General features: G+C 36.8%; 1 protein-coding gene across 3 annotated transcripts in view; it reads right to left on the bottom strand.

Annotated features, from left to right (window-relative positions):
• LOC105255637 (discoidin domain-containing receptor 2) overlaps nt 1-21,664 on the bottom strand; it is a 503,453-nt gene that overhangs the window by 22,260 nt on the left and 459,529 nt on the right. For all 3 annotated transcript variants that reach the window (XM_025406310.1, XM_025406309.1, XM_020028910.2), the window contains 6 exons: nt 15,622-15,769; nt 13,495-13,674; nt 9,153-9,292; nt 8,509-8,716; nt 6,229-6,384; nt 3,273-3,448 (listed from right to left, as the gene is read on the bottom strand). In XM_025406310.1, coding sequence (XP_025262095.1) covers nt 3,273-3,448; nt 6,229-6,384; nt 8,509-8,716; nt 9,153-9,292; nt 13,495-13,674; nt 15,622-15,769 — 1,008 coding nt within the window. The remainder of the gene's footprint in view (nt 1-3,272; nt 3,449-6,228; nt 6,385-8,508; nt 8,717-9,152; nt 9,293-13,494; nt 13,675-15,621; nt 15,770-21,664) is intronic.

The following is a 21,664-nucleotide window of genomic DNA, read 5'->3' on the forward strand; positions in this document are numbered from 1 at the left end:
CAAATTAGTTTTGACAAAGGGATTCGAAAATTGAGCCATGAAAAATAAAGCCATATTGTGTAAAGAATGGTATTTTTTTTCGAGCACAAAATTGCTCGCGATCGATACCAACAATAGCACTGCAATGATTAATAAGTTATATTCTGCAAGCATAGAGAGATTAATTAATTAAGTGCTGATACGATAATACAATATTTAATTAATGCGATACTAAATAAATTGCCGACTATTTAATTAATGGCAATCACAGAAGTAGCCATTAACAAACGACTCTCGGAGAAAAATGTCGACGTTTCCAATGTAGTTAAAGAACCATGTGGTCAGTCGTTTTGTCGGACCTGAGTCAGGTGTACGCGAGGAAAGTGAGGACAAGCGAAAATGTTGTTCTTTTTTTGTGACTCACGTTGCTCGATAAATTGACAGCGGTTTCTACTTGGCAGACATACTCTGCCATTCCGGAGAATCGACGTGGGTCGCAAGTTACACGAGGGGCAATAGGGTCATTTCGTCGAGGAGGGGAAAAGAGATGCCTCGCGCAGCTTCAAGACGAGACAAGTAGCAGGTGGCTAATGCCAGGAACGAAATAGGGAGAAGAGGAGAGCCAAGAGTGGACGAGAGGAAGAAGAAGAAGGCATTTTGGAGTGTATATGACGCTTAGTGGCGGATGAACGACGAAGATAACGCACGTCTTCTTCTCGATGTCGCAATACGGCCATCCCGGTAGCTCTTTTAATTAAGTGGAGTCAGCTCGACTATCCGTGCACTTTCTTGGTGGTTGGTAAAAACTTTGCCGTGGACGATATTGGGTTGTCGAAGAATACCTCGGAGTGATGTATGGTAAGGCAGAAAGGAGATTTCGTGCGCGTCTGTTCGAGCCAGGCGGTGAAAAATATTATAAGCGTGCTCAGCTCTTCGCTTCTCTATATCTATTAGTAGCCAGAAATTGTCGCACCTGCTTAATTAATTCTACCGTGCGCAAGCATCACTCGTCGAATATATTCTTATTGTACCCAATGTGTCACCAATTTGATTAAAATAAATTATTATTTCACATGGAAACCTAGAAATAATGAAGGACAATCTGTTTGATGACAACTTCTCGATTCCTTCGAATTTTCCTTTACTTTATTTACCATTAATAATGAGTCGAATGAAACGTGTAACTAATTAGTGCATGATAGCTAATGTCGCTGCGAGTCTTCAATTTATTTCGATAGATTGTTAGAGTTGTTATTAATCGTCGACTGTCACTCCGCACGTTTCCGCAGTCGTCTTCGCCCAGTGCAAACAGTTAAGTTAGGAAAGCTTCGAGGGTTTGCAAGCTCAACTGTCTGGCACTCATTATTTCTCATCGTTCAGCAAGTCGTTAATTACTGTCTTGCGTTATATCCCGCGAAAAAGGATGAGAGGCTGTCCATTTCTACGAACAAACTTCACTTTGCTATTAATCCGGTTAGAACAACAGTGGCTTGGTAAACATACGCGAAGTTCTCAAGACTTTCTTTCTTTTCTCCGTCTGCCTCACTTTCCTCGCTCGACTTGGCCCAGGTATTAACTTTTTGCGTAACACACTCAATTCTCTCCTAACGTTTTATTCCTCATCCTTACTTTCTCACCGCCTCCTCCACGGACAGCACTTTTATCTATAGACATTACTTCGTATAAAATCTTCGCTTCTTATCCTGTTATCTTGCACCAACCATCGCAAACCGTTGGTCTGATTTTGTACTTAGATAACAGCGAGTTAATTAGATAATGAAAGGTACACGTGTACGCTTCGTTCATCGTTTTTTCTCTTTAGCATTTCTTTCTTGCGAACGTTATTTTGAGTTTAAGAAAGTTGGTTATTAATTAACTAATTAATTTTTCCTTATACACGATATAAATCTGTTTACGGAAATGAATTAGGATTGTATACATTGATAAAGAGATGGGTTTTAATGTTATAGACCGTATATCGTGAAAGTCGTACAAACTGTCCACCGACGAGGGTGGTAAACGCGACGTTAATAATTCTTGTTGTTCTGTAGGACACGAGTCGGAGTGGAATTTACGACAAAGTTAGACATTCCGCGTTAGAACGAGGTGCGAGACTGAAACATCTCTTTCGTCGGAAAACCGTTTTCAGCGGAAGAACATTACGGCGGAATGCAATGTCAGAGAAAAATATCGTCGTCTGTGCATCGCATAAGATATGTTTTTTATTTTTATTCATTCCACGCGTCCTATTTTGCAGCGGAAAAAAATTAGTCAAGCCGTCTTATTGTTTATTACCGTATTAGTTTTCTTTATAAGGACGTAATTATTGTTAGTACCATGCGAAATAATTAATTCCGGTATAATCCAGTATGTAAATTCCACGGTTGTGTTAAGCCCGAGAATTGCAAAAAGAAGAAAAAAATCAAGGATAAGAGCGTGAAACGAACAATCTCGGAGCAGCCCTTTAATCGTCCTAGTGCGATCTCGTTTGCGCCTCCGTCTTAAAGAAAATATTTGATCGTCGCATTTTCTCTTTTAGTTATGCGCGCTCGTATCTAAACCAATGTACGTAATAGGAAGATAGATATAAGCTGTTTTGCGCGATTGCTCAAAAGCGTCGTAAAGTGACCTGGAAGCGTAAAATAAATAAATGTGCCTGTTCGGTTTATTAGAGCTAGAGGCGGGAATTTCCGACGTTAAACCAAGTCGGGAATCGCGTAAAGAAAAATCGCGATCAAAAAACAGAATTGCTTGTCATTTAGCAAATTGAAGATATCGAAATTATTACACTCTAGCACGATGTGACATTCAATGTTTGATTTTTGTTCTACTTTCAACTTTTGTCTTCCTATTTAATGCGATGATTTAAAAAATCATCGAGATCGTTTTGTATTACTATGTACGGGGTATTATATAATATATTTTGCATTCCGAAATTTATACCCTTAAGTAATAATAGAAACAACTTTGTGACACAATAATTAAAAAATATTTTTTATTTGTTACATACATTTTTATATTTATTTATTATAAAATATATGAATCAAATCTTATTTAATGTGATAAATAAGTAAGAAAATAAAGTCATAAAGTCACTTCTTGTTATATAAAATAATTCTAGTTTATGAATTTTTTTATATTCTAGATGATAACGTATTTTATTGACACGATAAAAAATAATTTTCTTAGAATCAATCTAGAGATTTTTCTCTATATATAAATAGTTTAACGACTTATAATAATTTAAGATACGACAATGTCAAATTATGTAATAGCTTTAACTTTATAATTACCTTGAGATCACCCTGCTGATCGTAAAAAGTCGACGGCACGAGAGCAGCCTTAAGTCTACGGTTTCGATAAAAGATGAACATGATAGCTGCGAGCAGCATCACGATTACGGTCGTCAGGATACCGATCACCAATCCGACAAACTGCTTCGATTCCGGTTTCTTGCTCTTATCTGAAACTGAAGCGTAGATATATGTACACGAAGAGAGTATGCGTCTGTATATACATAGGCAATACGTATGTAATTGGACATGTGTCTATAGTAAACAGATGCAATCGTCATGTTCAGGGATACGGAGGAAATCGATTAGCCTAACGATTAACAGTTACACCGCAAGCTCAGTAATCTTCCATATTGTCACTGGCTTATACTGCGAACTCTAGAGATAACATTAATTAATCGTGACATCTCTCGGCTAATTACTACTAAGAACTTAACGTAAATTTTTCAACAAGATTGATAAAATAATTATTCAAGATTTCTTTCCATTTTTTTAACAATTATTTGTAATTTACTGATCATATTAAGCTAGTATCCTTTCTTCTCTAAAATTTCCTAAAACATATTTTCCTCTTTTTTTGCTCTATCCTAATCTCTGTAAAATACAATTTTGCTTGCATAAACTGATATACCAATTTTGCACATCTCAACTCTGCAACATCACATCTCTTTTATAAAAATTAATTTTTAAATTTTAATTCAATCAACAAATTTTCCATTAATTGATCAAGCAGGTAGTTACCAGATATCAAAATTTTTCATTAATTGAAAAAATCAACTTTCCTTTCTTATTATAGTTGATAAACTTGAAAATTGCAACGAGAGACAGAGAGAAGAGACAGAAAAAGAGGGAAAGAGTTATGCTGAAAAGAATTTTCCATTAATAATATTTCGATGTCATGACGGACAGCTGATCCGCGCGTGTTTGCGATAGCGGATTCACTCGTCCGTGATGCTTGATGCATCAAGCAACATGACCTATCACCGTAGATAATACTGTCGAGGTAACCTTGCATAATGCACGATGGAACGATAATGATGATTGCGTTCATCACGAAGCTCGTAACTAGATCACGTTTGATCAGTTGCCCGGTTAAACAAAAACAATATACGCTGATGGCTCTCATAGTCTACCGTAGCAACCTGATCATCGCTTGAGTATTTTATAAATCAATCAAGAGACAATAAAGAGATAGCAGTCTAATAACTCATTAAGATTATTTTTCCTGATGATAAATTTATAATATAATTATTTAATATTTTGAATACTGTTTCCTAATACTGCCAAGTATTTTTCTCGTAATAAATGATATAAAATCTTCAAATCGAGATAAATGGAATAATTATTAATATAAAAAGAAATATTTTTCTCTTATTTTTTTATAAAAAAAAAAAATTAATACGCCGAGAAATCAAAGATGAATTTTTTTAAATTGATAGCATTCTAAAATGTTTGTCTCTCCAGATAAAAATGTCAGTTAGCTTGCTGCCTGAATATATATGTATGATAAAAAAATTTCATTTCGTTTCGCGTCTTCCGGATTTTTAATGTCTCAGTTCTATTTCTTTCGCAAGCTAGTTTTAGCATAATGCTGTAGGAGACCGGTTGACGAGGAAAAAAAGCGTTAACGTTATTTCTAATTTTCCGGGTTCAACGCTTGCTCCACCGACTCCCCAGATTATTGCTCGCGTTGGCGTACATTTGTACTTTTCCGCGCGGTATAATATGTAACAAGAGCGTTAGGTACGTCGTGCTTCTCAAGCGAGAAAACATAAATGCCTCGCCCCGCTTTCTTGCGCTTTTCCTTCGGCGAACACGCGAACAAGTAGTTCGAGTAATAGTGTACATATGAATGCAGACACACATTAAACAGACGCGTGAGCTTTAAACTGGCAACAGTTATGAAGAAATTTCAACAATTCCAACATTGTCACTGTGTAACTGAAAAATTTCGCGCTATATAACTCGCAAAATATCAACGGAAAGAAATGCAAATTAGTTCACCATCCAGTGAATATTGAGCGTAATCAATTAGCATTAAAAGTTTCGTTAATGGATCCTATTGCTTTCAATGAAATCCCAATGTTACGTCTTAACGTTTCAATCAAACAAGGAGAGAGTTAAAGAATTAATCAGGTTAATTGCGCGGCTTTTATTTGCCATTGTGGAGATAAAAAAAGTATCATTCTATTGGTTACAAACTCGACGAGGCTAAGGGACAAGAGAGCGATCGTTCTTTTTCTTCCATGACGCTTCTTTTTCAGGTAATCGAGAACGTCCACGGGACTGCTCGATGTACTTTTTCGCACAGTTCTTTCGATTTCAGGGAGCTTTCTGGTCTCACCGTCGCCATTTTTCCATTAATTCTGGTGTAACGACGTCGCGTATCAGAAAGAAGATTTCTCTAGAGATGCAAGCTATTGCCTCTTTGACTTCGCGTAATTTTGATGCCTCGACACGAATCTAAGAAGAAATGCAAATTGTCTATCGCGTGTAATGCATTCGAGATTATTTAACGTCTCGATTAGAATTGTTTGATTATAACGATTTTGGAATTAAAAAAAAAAGATTTTAAATACAAATTTATTTGTGCATTTTTCTTTCCTATCGCCTAAATCTCCATCAGCTTAATCTTGAGTTTCTTAATTCAATTGCCAAACTATTTCTATAAGCAATATTATTACCATTTTATGCACAATTACAAGAAACAGTCGTGCACTGTAAAAAGATACTTAAATTAATGAAAAAGATATTTCTTTTTATGTTAATAGATCATTAGTAGTCATCGCATAATAGTTACTTTTTGCCGACGCACAATTCTCTTCTATGATATATCGAGCTCATTGCTATGAAAAATGACAAGAGAAAAAGCTCGGAGAAAAGCACGTCAATTACGCGGAAAATTATGAACGTAGCTTACTGGAATAACAATAGAAAGATCGAACAGTAGACTTACAGGTGTTATCTTTACTCTCCTCCTTATTAAAAGTAGCCTTCACTTCGTCCCTCTGTAGTGGACCCTCGTTATTCTGATAGGGGCTGCCGGTCGCCAGTACAATAGCACTCTTGTTCTTCGCCTCCTCGTCCTCGGTATTGTTCCATTCGGAGATAACTGTGCATTCAGGATTATAGCTAATGAAATCCACGCTTGTCAAGCAATAATAAATACTTGAGGCAAAAAAAATCCCCTTCTACATATGTATACACGCGTCACAGGAATAGCATTATTGTTGGAATAATCGAGCCGACTGACTAACTCAATTGTAAACTGTATACGTTATAAAGTCAATCGTTGAATAGTCAATCGGCGAAATAAAAGTGAATTTTGATATCGCCAGATTAGGAATCAGATGAAACGCGCGACACTCGAAAGCGAATTAAATTTTGCATCGATGTCGTATCCTTTGACGACTTCATCCGATTGTACAAATGTGGCCTTTGTGGCCACACGACGTGGACACGGAGAATTTCATTTGTATTCGGAGTAGTTTTCTACTGTTATATCGATCGTTCGAAAACGAACAAATATCGCCGAACAGAATTTAATTCGTGTCACACGCAGCTGGAATTTCCCGTTAGGCAACCTGAAAATTAGTGCCGCGGCAGTTTATCGACTCTAATGGACACACCAGGAAATATTTCAATTTTCGAGCAGTTAGACGCGGATTTTGTACGCGCGACTCATAAAAAGGAAAATTAAACGTGGTGGGGCGAAATTGCCTCTCTCGAGAGAGAGAGGCTTTTGCCGGAAAATGTCGCGCGCGGACCTGCTCGCTGGCTGGAAAACTCGATGCCATTGCCGGAAGAGGGATGATATTTTTTTTCTATCGACGACGTGCGGCCCAATGAAGCGTTTGTACGACGTGAATACGAGTTATGTAGCATACAAGAGACGAGGAACATTGGTTGCCTCTGGTCAAACCAACTTATCGCACGAGGACGGGGAACGCACAAAGTGTACGTCGAATGATTAACGACGTATCCACTACTCCCGCGACTGAACCGGTGCAACGAAGCGACGTGAAACTTTCGAAAGCTTACATTACCAGGCAGCCGAGTTCCGTCTCGGATCGTTTGAGGCGGATTAAAAGAAATATCGATGATCGATATGCAGTTACACCGATGTCGGATAAACTAGTCATTGGCGTAAGTTGCCGTAACAGTTACGTTTTGTTGCTGCCATTGTCAAACCACCTTGACTCAGCTATCTTGTTCTCTATTAAGCTCGAGAGATTATCATCAATCCTACGAAACGCAATTACTAAGCTACATTGCATTTTATATAAAAAGGATGCGTTTTTTAAATTTACGTTGAAAATTAAAATTTAATTACAATTTTTTATTATAAAAATTGTAGTATAAAAGAAAGATACGTGTGAATTTGACCATCGTAATAAAGTCTTTATTCTATGATAGATTTTCATCGATACAAAATAATCAAATTATATTTTTGATGTACCCTTTTTAAGGGCTACGTCATGTTATATTGATTAATTCCGACATTAAATTGTAAATATTGCTTTTTCATTAGAAACTGTGAAGTAATGATAAAAAAATGAGATGAAAGAGAATAAGATTGTTATGTTCCAATTTTAAGTATAATAATAAAACTGTATATAACAATATATTCGTATATCGAATAGATGTCATCAATTTTATGATATTCTCCAGGTTTCTTCTTTTTTTAAGCGATTTATTTTCTTATATCAACTTCTCATATTCCTATAAAAATTCAATATCACAATGTGTGTGTCATTAAATTTATAAAATAATTTTATTCTTACATGTATACATATATATATATATATATATATATATATATATATATATCTGCGCGTTAGTTATATTGTCGTCGAAGTAAATTTTCTCTTCTGGAAACAATTTCCACTATTTTATAGTATCGTTGCGCTTCGTTGAAAATATGTCGCTTAAAATAGGAAATCGGGAAATGCGCGCGCCCGAGATAAAATATATACTTTGAGATCGTTCTATTTCTAGATTTCAATTTTTGGATTTCTTGCTGATTTCCCGTCTAACTAAAAGTCTACGTCTACGAACGCGAGACAATCGATGAAGGGAAAAGCGAATGTGCCACAAACGAAGGCTCTTAACTTCGCCATTACTCTCGACCATCCCGATGCGACGCGAGGGTTATCGAGAGCAACATCGGGAGATAAATCTCGATTCATGCGAGAAAAATAACGCGCGGAGCGGTGTAGATCGATCTTTCTCTTACCTGATTCGAAGATTACTTCGCTGAGCATGATCCACCGCGCCGCAAAGTAGAGCTGCAGCTTTAGGAAGCGACCAGCGCGCGAGTGAAGCTTAATGGTGACTTCGCGCGCCTGTTCGAGCACCTGATCGGGTATGTAAGAAAAATGAACCGGTTCGCCAGTAAATTGGTTGCCACCTGTGCCGAGATAAACCTTGGCGTACGAGAAAACCTGTGGAAATAACAGAAAGAAATCGTGTACCTTATTTAGTAACGAAGCTATTTGGATGACACTCGAACGGGATGGAAACAGTCGCGTGTGATCGAATATCGAGACAAACGTGAATGCTAAGAGCGCGAGTGTTAGGTATATAAATTATTCTTATATATGCAATACTGTGTTCTACATTTTAAAGAGATAAACCGCGCGAATGGAAATAATTCGGCGGAAGCTCCGGCGTTGAAACTTCGCCGTACTACTGAAAGTATTAAGCCCGAAAGCAGGCGGTGGAGCTGCAAGAATCACCGTGCTGTAAATCGCGGGGAAATGTTTTTAAAACCGCTTAAAAGCGCGGAGGCGTCGCCAAATGTGTGATCGTGAAATTTACGGTAGTTCCCGGAGCTCGTAACTTTCGAAATAATACCAGTAACGGCGCAAATGGCGATACCTGCACGTCCTTGGTGAAGTAATTGTTCATGTGTAGGTGTATGGCAGTGAAGTTCCTCGAGTAGTCGAACTCGAAAGTTATTTCCACCGGACGTCCAAGCATATTGGCCGTGTCGTTTCGCCAGCCGACCCATTCATATCCTTGAACAAACGGATTATCCGGTTACAATATCGTTCATTTTAAAGAGTCCTGCTGAGAAGGTATGGGGTGTCGCCGTCGGCTAGTGCTGTACGAAATGCATTCGCCCCGTTAATCTTGAGCGAATAAAATTTCCTAACATTTCTGAATTAATGGCGAAAGAGCACGCGATGTCTTCGAATAATTTGAAGTCGACTTTTATTTAACAAAAAGTTCATCGAGATGGTACTTCATAAATAAAAAATTAATTCTAAATTGAAGGATATAAGAAAGTACACTAGCAAATTTTCACAATCGCTTTAGCTTAAGCTATTTCGGCACGTCAGATTTTCGTTATTCTTGAGCGATAATTGATTAAATGTGCAATTTAATGAACACATGTAAAACATATTCCACATAAAAATTGTTATCTATAGTTTATGGGTCATATAAAAAGATTCTGATCCGCGCGTTTGAATTAAAAAGAGGATTTACGTTGTCGATTGTATGATTGTGATAGACCATTTATATGAGTATGCACATGCATTCTTATAAACAAAACAATAAAATCTGTAACGCGAATAGCGAGAAATGTCGTGCGTGACGTAGAATTTATTTGGATATAGAGCGTAAACGGAAAACAAATGCATGAAATACACATATATCTAACGTTCTATCGTAAATGTACGTGTAAATATTTGACATTCTATGAGAATATGTAATAGAACGAAGAGCGCAACAATATTTTCGCAACTACGACCTGATAATGTATTTAAATTTCAATTGAAGATAAATAGATTATATAAAAGCGGAAGGAAAAGAGATTTTATTTTTCCACTAAGATCTAACAAAATCCAATTTTCAATGAGGTAATATTAAAAGAAGTTTCGTATAACTTAAGTCTTCGAGGAACCGGAGTCCTTTTAAAACGAAGATAACTTTTTTTTTTCTTATATAATAAGGATAACTTGATAACTCTTCTTAAATAATTTGCAAGCGCGTGTGTCTCATCGGTGTGTTTTTTTTTTCTCAAAATTTAAAAATACTCTCTGTTATATAACTGTATCAGAATTGGCGCAAAAGTGTTCGCACACGTAATAGAATTTAAATTACCCGTTTCAGATTCACGCAAGTTGAGCTTTCGCATGGGACTCGTATACTTCCTCGAAACGTTAATTACGTTTCGAGTTTGTTTTCCTGCTTTCTGTTCCTCTCTCGCTTCATTTCTCCCGGAAATGTTCCACGTGGTATATAGCAACGTGAGAAGCACGGTGCGCGATACGGAAGAGTTTCGAGCTATAGCGGCAGCTTATTGCGCGAGTCTCACCATTAGATCCCGCTATATGAGTACATGTGGAAACACACGTGTCCCGCGGGAATATGCGGATTGAAAATGGACTGCAATAACCTTAAAGCTTGGCCGGCGTGGCGTGTTATGCGCTTCTCAGAAACGTTCCTGTTACCTTCAACATTGGCTTCGGGATCTCTAACTGTGTCGTTCCTGCCTTGCCTTCCCATTTCAACGTCTACACAAACACGGATTACCACTGCTCATCATTTACTGCGCCGCACATATTTCCCGGAGAATTGATAAATAACAAGAGAATGAAGAATAAAAGATAATCATATTTGAAACGTTATTGAAAAATAAACGTGTATCATTGAATTTTTCGACCCTTAAATTTGTAATATTTGGCTTCTTAAAAATGCTGCAAGATTTATTAATTCTCGAGTCTGATTAAAATTCCTTAAAAATCTCTGGCCTTTAATGAATTTCAATGTTTCGTGAGCAAGTTAAAAATATCGATACATCCTTGTAACTATAAATCCCGCATATCTTTTCATCTTACTTATATTTCTCTCTTCCTTCGATATCTTTTTATATATCGCAAAATATTAACACAAATCTTACGCTTCAGTGCCTTAGAAAGATCCGAATTCTTTATAAATCTTTTATATTTTTTATCTCTACTTCTCGGTAAAATCCTTGAAAAAATCGGAGCACGACTAAAAAAAGAAAGAAAGAAAAACGGAAGTCTCCCAATTTCGAGTTCGATCGCTTTTATATTTCGATAATGTCTGAAAAAAATCACAGATTTGTCGTGTATCGAAATTGTCGACATATCTCTGTGTAACGTCTGTAAAAATCTCAGAGTATATTAAAACTTATGAGAATTTCAATCACGCAGTTTGCGTTGTGTACCCGCACGCGACTTCCTGTGCGACAACTACCACTGCGGGGATCGTCCTTTCCGTTTTCAACAATATACCGGGTCCGCGCGATGGCGCGTTATATCGCCCTGACCTATCCGCTTTCATATAACCCCCCTTCCTCCCTTAATATCGTCCCCCGAGTAAATAGTTTCCAGTTTCCTGTCGTCGCCGCCTTCGGTCGCTATCTACCATCAATTCTGAACCTTCACGAGGATCGTAAGATAACCACCCTAGGTGGGTATACCCGTACCTACATCTCGGTCGCTTGATGATTTTCCCCTTTAAAGCATTTTCAAGCTATATAGTTTCAAGCGTACAATGCTCGTAAACCAGAATCAGGATGACCATGTCAAGCTGTCAACCGCTATGAACGTTTATCGATATTTTATTAAGCAAAGTTTATTGTAAGAAAGCTATGCTGCGTTGTTATTACATGATAGGATTTTGCAAAGTTTTTACAGCGTTAAAAAGCTTTCATTGCGATGGCAAAGAATTGGTGAAATGAAAATAAATATTGTTTATCGCGCGGATAATAATGCAAATTTGTGCAAATGTATTCCAAAAAATATCATGGATTATATATTTTAAATAACTTCGCACACATCTGTCATTCTTTTTTTACCTCGCAACTTGTGCAATTTCTTGCGAAGCATTTTTGAAGTATTGTTGAAAGCATGTCTCTCGAATAGAGGCACTGCGCAAATATCGATGCTAAGCGAGAAAGTCTTCGGAATTGCAGGAATGCCGAACGATGGTGTTCTCCGGTTTAAGGAGAGTCGGGAGAGGTTGTACGCAGTTTTGTCGGGTTTAAAAGTTTAAGAAGGTGGAAGTATACGCGACTCGGAAGTGTATGCCGAGTATATGCGGGAGTGTCCCATGGAGTAAATGGAAAGACACAAATGTATCCAGAAATCGAGTAAACAGCGGCGACTGGTTGCAGCCTAGCTCGCGGTTCAATATAAATGTAAATTGGAACAGATTCGAGGGGCGCTGTGGAACACGTTTGGCTTCGGAGCCCAGGCTCTTCCGTTGGTCCTCCCACGGCTTTTCTGGATTCTACTGACCCTCCTCTGACTTTCTCATCTACACACATATACACCTGAAGTCGACCGACGGAAAATTTCATTTTCATTCTGGCATACATGCCTCGGGAACGAACGCATCTCGCGTCGGTAACGGCGAATATTCTACCTGATCAATCGATCGAAAAACCATTTCCGTACATGAGCATGTCCCTTTCAATTAAATTTCAACGGTCATTTGCCTTCGTGAATAAGATCGGTGACCGAGGGACAGTATATTGGCATCGAACAATGCGTGACTTCCGGTTGATGTCGGGCGCATTAATCATTGTTTTATTAAATAGAAAAGCCTTCCGATTTGATTAAATGTATCGGGGGAAACACAATTCGGAAGGTAACCGTTTGTCCAAGAGAACGTATCGACAAAGAAACATATGCTTTTGATGCACGAAATCAAGCGAATGAAACGCGTAGATTGAAAATTCATTAAATAACCAAGCGGATGTGTTTGTTCTAACGCGGAAGCTATCCGAGATATTTTAACAGAATTTTCGTCACGTTCACATATTTCAAATTATATGTGCCGCGAAGGGAGGGAATGCATTTCGTACATAACATCGCAAACATACAAAAACGCTGACGTAGCGTTTCGATGTTATACAAAATACAGACTTTGCGTGCGCTTATTACACTACTCTCTCAACATTGATAAGGGTGCAAAGGGTGCCTTAAAACAAGAGCGTAATCGTTGGTGAAGGGGCGTGAAGGCTCGCGTTAGACAAAATGTAACAAGAGTTGCAGGCTTTCGGATCACTACTTAGTTCGAAGAAAGAAGTTAACGAGTAAGATAGCGTGAGATACCGATGGAATAAGAAGACTAGACGGTTGGCGGGTAGCTCGCCAAGACGGCTCTATCACGCTAATCTAGACACGATCTAGCGCCGGCGCTAATCTCATTCCAGCACGAAGCACCCGTGCCTTCCTTATACCTTTTCCGTTGCCGCTGACGTCCAATCTGAAGTTGTCGGGACCCTTTTGCCCGTCGACGAGTTGACCAAGTCCCCCGGAGAGGTAACCTCCTTCCTCGCGGCCGTCGTACGTCCTGTCGGAGAGGTCAACCTCGGCGCCCCTCTTGATTCCTTGGGGCATGGAATAGGAGACGAGACCCTCTGCGGAGGAGAACAAGAAGAAGCTGAATATAAAGAATACATAAGCTCCTGTGAACTATGCATCATCGAGTTGCTACGTGGTCGCCATAAGCGTTTTCCTCCCGACAATACGTGATTGTGGACACAGGCTAAAGCGCACGTCGTCGGGAGAAGGTAATGAGAGTCAATATTTTTAATCTCGATGCTATGAATCGATCTAAGACGTTGCAACGCAAAGTCTCGAGCGTGCTTTGATGCGAAATTCGTCAGGATTCCCGACGTCGATTCTCTGTCTCTCTCTCTCTCTCTCTCTCGCTGCGCGACACTTTCGTTAAAAATCGCGCGAATGCGACTTCGACGAAACGAACGTCAGAAACAAATGTGCTTCTAGACTGTCAGGCGTCAATAAGCCGAATAAGTTACATGGTTCGGTACTTGGAAAGGAAAATGTCCCGCCATTTCGTTCATATCAAATCAACTATTTCTCCGTTTGATGGCGATAAATTGTTTTCGCAGATTTCACTGTGAAATACGCGCGGAGAAACATGACTCTCTCACGTTCTGCAATATTTACTTGAAATGATTGAATGAAAAAAAAAGTTTTTGATTATACCGCGCGACAGAGTCGATTCAGTCGTCATTTCACATCAATCAACCTACAAATAATGTAATATTTAACGACGACAATAACGATAAAATCTTGCCATCTGGAATGCGACAAATATTTCATTACAATAATCGTAGAACGCGTAATTCTCCTCCATATCTTTTCGCTCCCCTATGCCTCTTCCCTTTGCCACGTGCACGCTTACGCGTCCTTGCTCGTTAATGACCCCAACGTTTGCTAATGCCATTCGTAAGTCATAATTTATTTTGCAAATCAATATTATTGGCAGTCCCTGTAATTGCGCGTTTAAACGATATAACGCCGATCAGGGCTATGCAGATGGCACAGTTAGCGGATGCCGCGTAGTTCGTCGACGTTGGATTAATGTAGACGCAGCTGTGGCTCACGGCCGACGGTGATCGTAAATCTAAGTTAATCGCAGATTCGAGAGACTGACGCGTTACATCGGCGTCTCGTCACACAGTCGACGAACGTCGACGATTCACAAAGCTCAAATCTAAAATCTCTCTTTAATCGACGAAATATTAATCAATTGTTAACGTGATTCAATGTATGCGTCTTGTTACACCTTTGTATTTAAATCTTTATTTTTCAATAATGTTTAATATTAAATGTTTCTTATTATCCGCTTTAAATCTCATTATCTTATTATTTTAATCTTATTATCCATTGGCTAAATCTGAGATTGGCTAAATCTGAGATTTCGTGAAGAAAGATTCACAATATAAAGTTGTGTCGAACATTAGTCTGAAATAAATGTTATGTCATGCTTTTAATTTAACACAATCAAAAAAAATTAAGATATAAATTTAAGTTATTAAGCCGTCGAGTTTGCACACTGGCTGCGGTCTTTCATCAAGAAATTCTGAGAAAGACTATGTAGTTAAAATGTAAAATGTATGATAACACGCAAGCAATTCCACAGAGACTTGTACCGCTTGTTTCCAGCTTTGTTTTCGTGACAATGACAATGGCAGTGGCTGCTGATGAAATCGTACATAATTAGCCCCATTCGTGCGTAGTGTAAAATTTATTAGTCACGATAACTCTTGATGCAACGGAATAATATGCCTTTTTAATTTAATAAAAAAATATCTAATTATATTCTTACCTTCTTCAAACATCTCTTTTTACGCATTATATCATTTTGTAAAACACTAATAATAACATTAATAATAAAATTTTTTAAATTTATTTATTTAGCTGATGTATTTTATTCATATACATTATATATTAAAATGTCGATCTGACTGTTTTCTTTTACCGCTTCGAAAAAGATGCTTTACAGATAAATACGTAAAAGGTGTAAAGAAAAATATACACTCATGTATTTCACTCACCTGTCCATGGACAACCATAAAGCTCCACGCGCATACACATCATACGCACATGAGAGGTATAAGGGATAAAGCGGATTTTTGTTGCGACTATAGGTGGGTCGAAAATCTGTTCCTGTTCCGTATATACGTTGTTATTGCCCACCAAAAGCTGCAACACACAAAGAGAACACAATTATTAATTCGGTGTAAATACTGGTAAATATTATCGCCAGAGAAATGATTACAATAAAGAAATATGACAACATGTTACTGAGAGAAAAGTTGTAATTTAAATTCAACAACTTGTACCATCGTTACATATATTTTTCATGAAACGAGAGGCTTTTATGTCAGCATGTACACACAATAGAAATAAACGGTGAAATAGTTAACTTTAGTCACATCCAGATATTTCTGTTCTGGTCAAAAAGCAGGAAAACAAGCGCGTATTTTATAGTGTCCATATAAAACCTGTTTTTTTTGGATTGCATATTTTTTATTATTCAGTATCACAAATTTTTTGATACTATACAATTTTCAAAAAGACAGTATTGAAAAAAAATACGCTTGAAATTCTACTGTTATGCGCGCTATATGTACAACATTTTCAAATATATTGCTTTTGTTTTGAGATTTTCTTTTTCAGAGTTTATATATTTATATGTGCATTCACTTTTAATTTTAAAATATCATAATAAATTTCATGATGTTAACGGTTTAAAAAATGTCAAAATGTCTCTCGGTTATCCTAAATTTTATAAAATATTCATCGGCTATTACGATTGTTTCATAGCATGAAGAATACATACAATGATTGCGTTAAACTCTATCAGAGACGGAAACTGTCCAACGATTATTGAAACATATTTATAGCACTAAGAACGAATCTAGGATCGAGGACGTGTCATTTTCCGGATGCGATTAGTAAATAATGGTCCGCCTTGCACTTTCTCTAAATTTAAATGCAAGCAAGCTAAATCTGGATTGAAATAGACTTTCTTCCCTTTTCTGTCTCTTCCCCTCTTTCTCTCTTTCTCCGATATATGAATTCGCATCTATCACGGATCACGTCGTAAAAATGTAATTTATCGTCATAAAGGATTAACAATGAAATGCCAATATCCATGTGCATTCGAGAAAGATCACACTTGCAGAGAATCAATAGGGTTGTTTGAGGAACAAGAAAACTTTAAATTCAATGTACATGTACATTATCGTGTATGCTGATAGACATGTTAAGATAATAACATTGCATCTACGCTGCTTGCGCCTGCGGCGTTATATGTATTTCAGTAGCTTGTATCGTGTGTTCTATTTTGCATTCTGGACATTTGGATTGGAGTTTGCGATTCTCGTATCCCCTATTATTTCGCATCGTAGAGAGCTTTATCTATAATTATAGGTTTCTTCCTAAGCATTCTAATTCTCATTGATAATATCCAACACATATATATATATATATATATATATATATATATATATGTTATTACATATAATTATAACATGAATAACATTGTTGTTAAATAATACATTAAGTTAAAAATAAATTAAAACTATATTTATTTAATTAATTAATATATTTATAGAAATAATATTTATCATTAATAGTTGTTTTAAATTCAAATGTAATTCTTTCATTTTATCAGCGTTAGAAAAAGAGATTAATATGTGATTACAGCTTTCTTCTTTAAAAAGAACTGATCTGGACAGGACAGGTTGATATATCTGTTTTCATATTCACCATCGTATCCTGCAAAATACGGAGAACAGATTGAGCTTGATAGTTCAAGCAACGATCATTTATATTCAATTTCATGTGCTCTTTCACACGCTGTAATATTTTAAGACTACTATTTATCAACTCTATTATTCTTAGCTTTAATTTTTTATTTTAACACTTTTTGCTTCACTTGTCTTTTAATTTTACGCAATTTTTGTTATGTATAAAGTTGTTTTTATTAAGAATCTTTGTCTTTTAATAAGAATCTCTTCTTAAGAGATATATACATCTTGATATATAAGTATATATCTTATGCTATGAGTGAATGTATTTATTTATTATAATTATTATATTATTTATTAATTATATTATTTATAATATTATTAAAGGAATAAGTGTCCCTTAATTTGTTCGAAATAATAATCAAAGATGATTGATTAGTAAATATTTTTTATGGAGAGACTGAGAGAAATAATATTAATAAAATTATTATAACTATAATATGCTAAATGATAATTTCACTTTACTGATACTTCGCAATCAGTGTCCTGCTCTAGTACGTTGCCTAATTGTTATTCGCGTTAGAACGAAGTAATCTATATCACCGCGCAAATTATGGAATCATATAGAGAGTGATACATGACATGTTGGATCGTCCAAACACGCTGACTGTCGTCATCCCCGAGAGCAGTGAATCCGCGTTGAAATATGAATATTCGCGTGATACCAGGCTACTCTCTCCCTCCCTTCATCCCTCTCTGCACCGAAAACCAAGTGCGGTCTAAACACCGCACTAACGGAGAGTAGATATGACACAAACGCTAATATGCTCTATACACAGAAACGGACCATGGTCCGAGCTAGACATCAGCGAACATTGCCCTTTGCTTTGATTTGTGTTACTGGCGGTGCCGCGATTAGAATTTCTAACCAGGAATCTGTTATTTCGCGTTAATCGTATAAAGCGCAGTATCTGATGTCCAGGTGGTGGTTGAAACTGGAGAACGATACGGTTGGAAGAGCGTTTAGGAATTTCGCGAATACAACAAACGAGCGGAATATTTTGATACTCTATTCCATTGTGATAGACAGTGCATAGACTTTTTATCTCTTATTCTGAGTAAAAACAGTTTTGTAGTAAGAGCATAAAAGCGAGCGAAGCAAGATGAATTTGAAGCGATCGACCAGGGGAGAAGATGAAACTTGTACAACAATCTGTTCAAGCAAAATTCTTACATGTCATTGTATAACTCACAATTAGTGTCAATTAAATAGCTTAACTGTAAAAGATGCAGAAGGTCCATTGTAGCTGTAAACGGCTCATAAAGTTGTAAACTGCACGCAAATGGAACGTGCCCCTTGAAGCGGGCCACAGCGACAGAGTGGAGCTATATCGGCTGTCTCGAAACGACCGACCGCGGATGCATTACAACTGCAACTGCAACGTGCTGGAATACAAGCCAGACCGGGGTCTACGCGATAGGAATAATTAATACACCTATATATAAGGACCGCCAACGGGGTCCTACGATATCGCCCCACCGACACATAAAATTGATGTCTATGCTAGAAGGTAAGTGGAATCCTCCTGAATTCATAATTCGTCATAAAACTGAGAACAATCCTATAATTATAAAACTTACGAGATCTTAACAATGTTCCTAATAACATGTCTATTTTGCATAGATAACTAATATGTGATATGTGCTATAGATAATATTATATGTCCGTGGTTAGAAATTCTATATATGAAACTTGATTATCCTATTATTAATTTAATAATTTTGGATTAATAAATTGAAATGTGCCTTAGATTGTATAAGTGTATATTGAGCGGGTTAAAAGTTATACTGTTGGCTTTCATTATTTATAATTTATCGTGAAAAATAATTTTCATGTTTTTAGGGAGTAAATATTGCTGACCATGTCAAAATACATTTTTAATAACTACGTTATGATGGTTTCCACGTATACATTATTAAATAAAATTGAAAATAAAATTTTATGACAATTATTTTTTAAAACCTTCAAAGTACTCATACATAATATATATATATATATATATATATATATATATATATACGATCGTAAAAAGTAATATCTGAATAAAAATATCAGGCAATGTTGTCGGAAATTTTACGCGATTTTAGGAGAAAATTTCATAATTATACGTATGTGTATATTAAATTCCGCGCGTAACTTTTTAATTTCGGTAAATCCCAGCGCGAAATTCACGTGATATTGCGACGCGAATATCAACGGACATTTAGATATTTTCTGAAATTCATGCGATTAACATCGTCGATGTCACTTATATCGTAAAACGGTCGACCTCGTTTTGCCTCGATAATAAAAAGGCTCGCACCTTATCCTGAAATCTCTTTCCACTGTGTAAGCGCAAAGAAAGTCCTCAGGAGAGAACCTGAGAAGGTTAGTGGGTCGATCGAACGTATTTCAGTACAAGACAACGCAAAAGTTTATGTTATATACTTGCGCTTTTATAGCCAGTTCGCTTCAAATCGCTTAAGATTGCGTCGTTTTAAACGCGATGTATGTGCGCGACTGCATTCGCTGCCGTGTGCTTTAAAACAATTGCAGACGTAACAACTTTGCGACCAACAATCTCTTAAAACCATAATTTTCCACGTAAATGAGAAGCCGTTGCATCTACTCTTCGCGGTTTTCTCCAAGATGCCTTGTATAACCATTTTAAATCGTTGCAATTGTTTTTCTTAACGATTAAGTAAACAGTTCTTATAAAGTAGCAAAAACGAGAATTAATTATCTGGAATAATCTGGAAAAATAATATCGTGACGATAATTTTTAATCTAAATGAAATATGACTTAATATTATACAGATAATTGACATAAAATTAACATTAAAACGACTGAGACGTTAACTTGATAGAGCTTTTATTAGCCGAGGTCAAGAGGTCGAAGGTAGCTCACTCGACAGGTGGATCGTCTTACGAAGGCGAAAAAGCGGAACGAGCTTACGCGGCGTGTCCCATTTCCGCTCGCCCAGCGTAGACAATTACTTCCCAGAGGCGCCCTCGTGGAAAGGAGACCGCTTCTAATCTGTTTGCGGCCGAAATCAAGCTTACCGCATTCTCGTAATGAAGACTGTTTCATTTTAATGTCTTTAATTTCGCACTAAAGCCTTATACCGCTTCGTTCAAGATACCGCTATCGTTTCTGCATCCCGCAGAATTTATCCGTTTCAAATTGCCGGAAAATTTGATGATTTTGTTTCTGCATCTTGATTAAATTATTTCATGAGGGAGGTAATATATAGTTTAATTAATAAATTAAACTTTTTGCACATTAATACTGATAACTCGTGCATTATTTATTTTACCGCAGAATTATCACATTTGTTATATTCCATTTTTCTGCGATTGACGTCAATTTCTATAATACTCTGCTAATGATGAAGTATTTAATTGTAATATCCTTAATTTTCATAAAAAAGAAGGAATTTTTCTTTGCTGAATAATAATTAATAAACGAAATCTCTCTTTCTTTACTCAGAATAGATTATTCCGACTTGATTGTAAAAATAATAATTTGGCACAAGACTAACGGAAGATCATTAATAAAAATTACACCGCGTAAAATTAATGTAAAATAAATAAATTTGCATAGATGTAGTCTATATCGACGTTCAAGAAACCTCGAGAGATCATTAATAAAATTACATCACGTAAAATTAATGTAAAATAAATAAATTTGCACAGATGTAGTTTATATCGACGTTCAAGAAATCTCGAGAGATATCATGCATAAACTATCCGTGAAGAAACGAAGGCTGATTAAACTATTCGTAGACTTTCTCGTACAAGCGAATGTCTCGATATGTATAAAAGCAAGATAAACAAACCGAAGAGTACAAGGAGAAGAAAATTTAACCCTCCCATTTTCTCGTGAACCAGTCCGAGTACTCTCGGACCTGGATTGGAGCGCTCTTCTATCGAGACCGGATTTCTAACGAGGCTAGTAAAACGAGGGATGGAGAAAAGGGGTCAACGGCATAAAAAAAAAGAAGAGAAGCGCGGAATATAATCACCGAGAATAATCACCGGTTCATGCGGTAATCCGCTAATAGGATGTCCGCGTACCGTACGATAATCCATAATCCATCGATACCGGTAGAACCAATGTGCATATGTCCACATAGTATGAGAACGTGCATGAGTGTAGAGATATTTTATCCGCACATATTTATGTCATACCTGCGCGGATTATGAACAATTTTATGACGATCTTCCATCTACGGCTTCCATCGATTATTGAATTTCCATGAAGAGAAAAATAAAGAAATATATAACTGAAGACAGAAGATA

Source organism: Camponotus floridanus, unplaced genomic scaffold (assembly GCF_003227725.1).
Source record: "Camponotus floridanus strain SB8 unplaced genomic scaffold, Cflo_v7.5 scaffold14, whole genome shotgun sequence".
NCBI lineage: Eukaryota > Metazoa > Arthropoda > Insecta > Hymenoptera > Formicidae > Camponotus > Camponotus floridanus.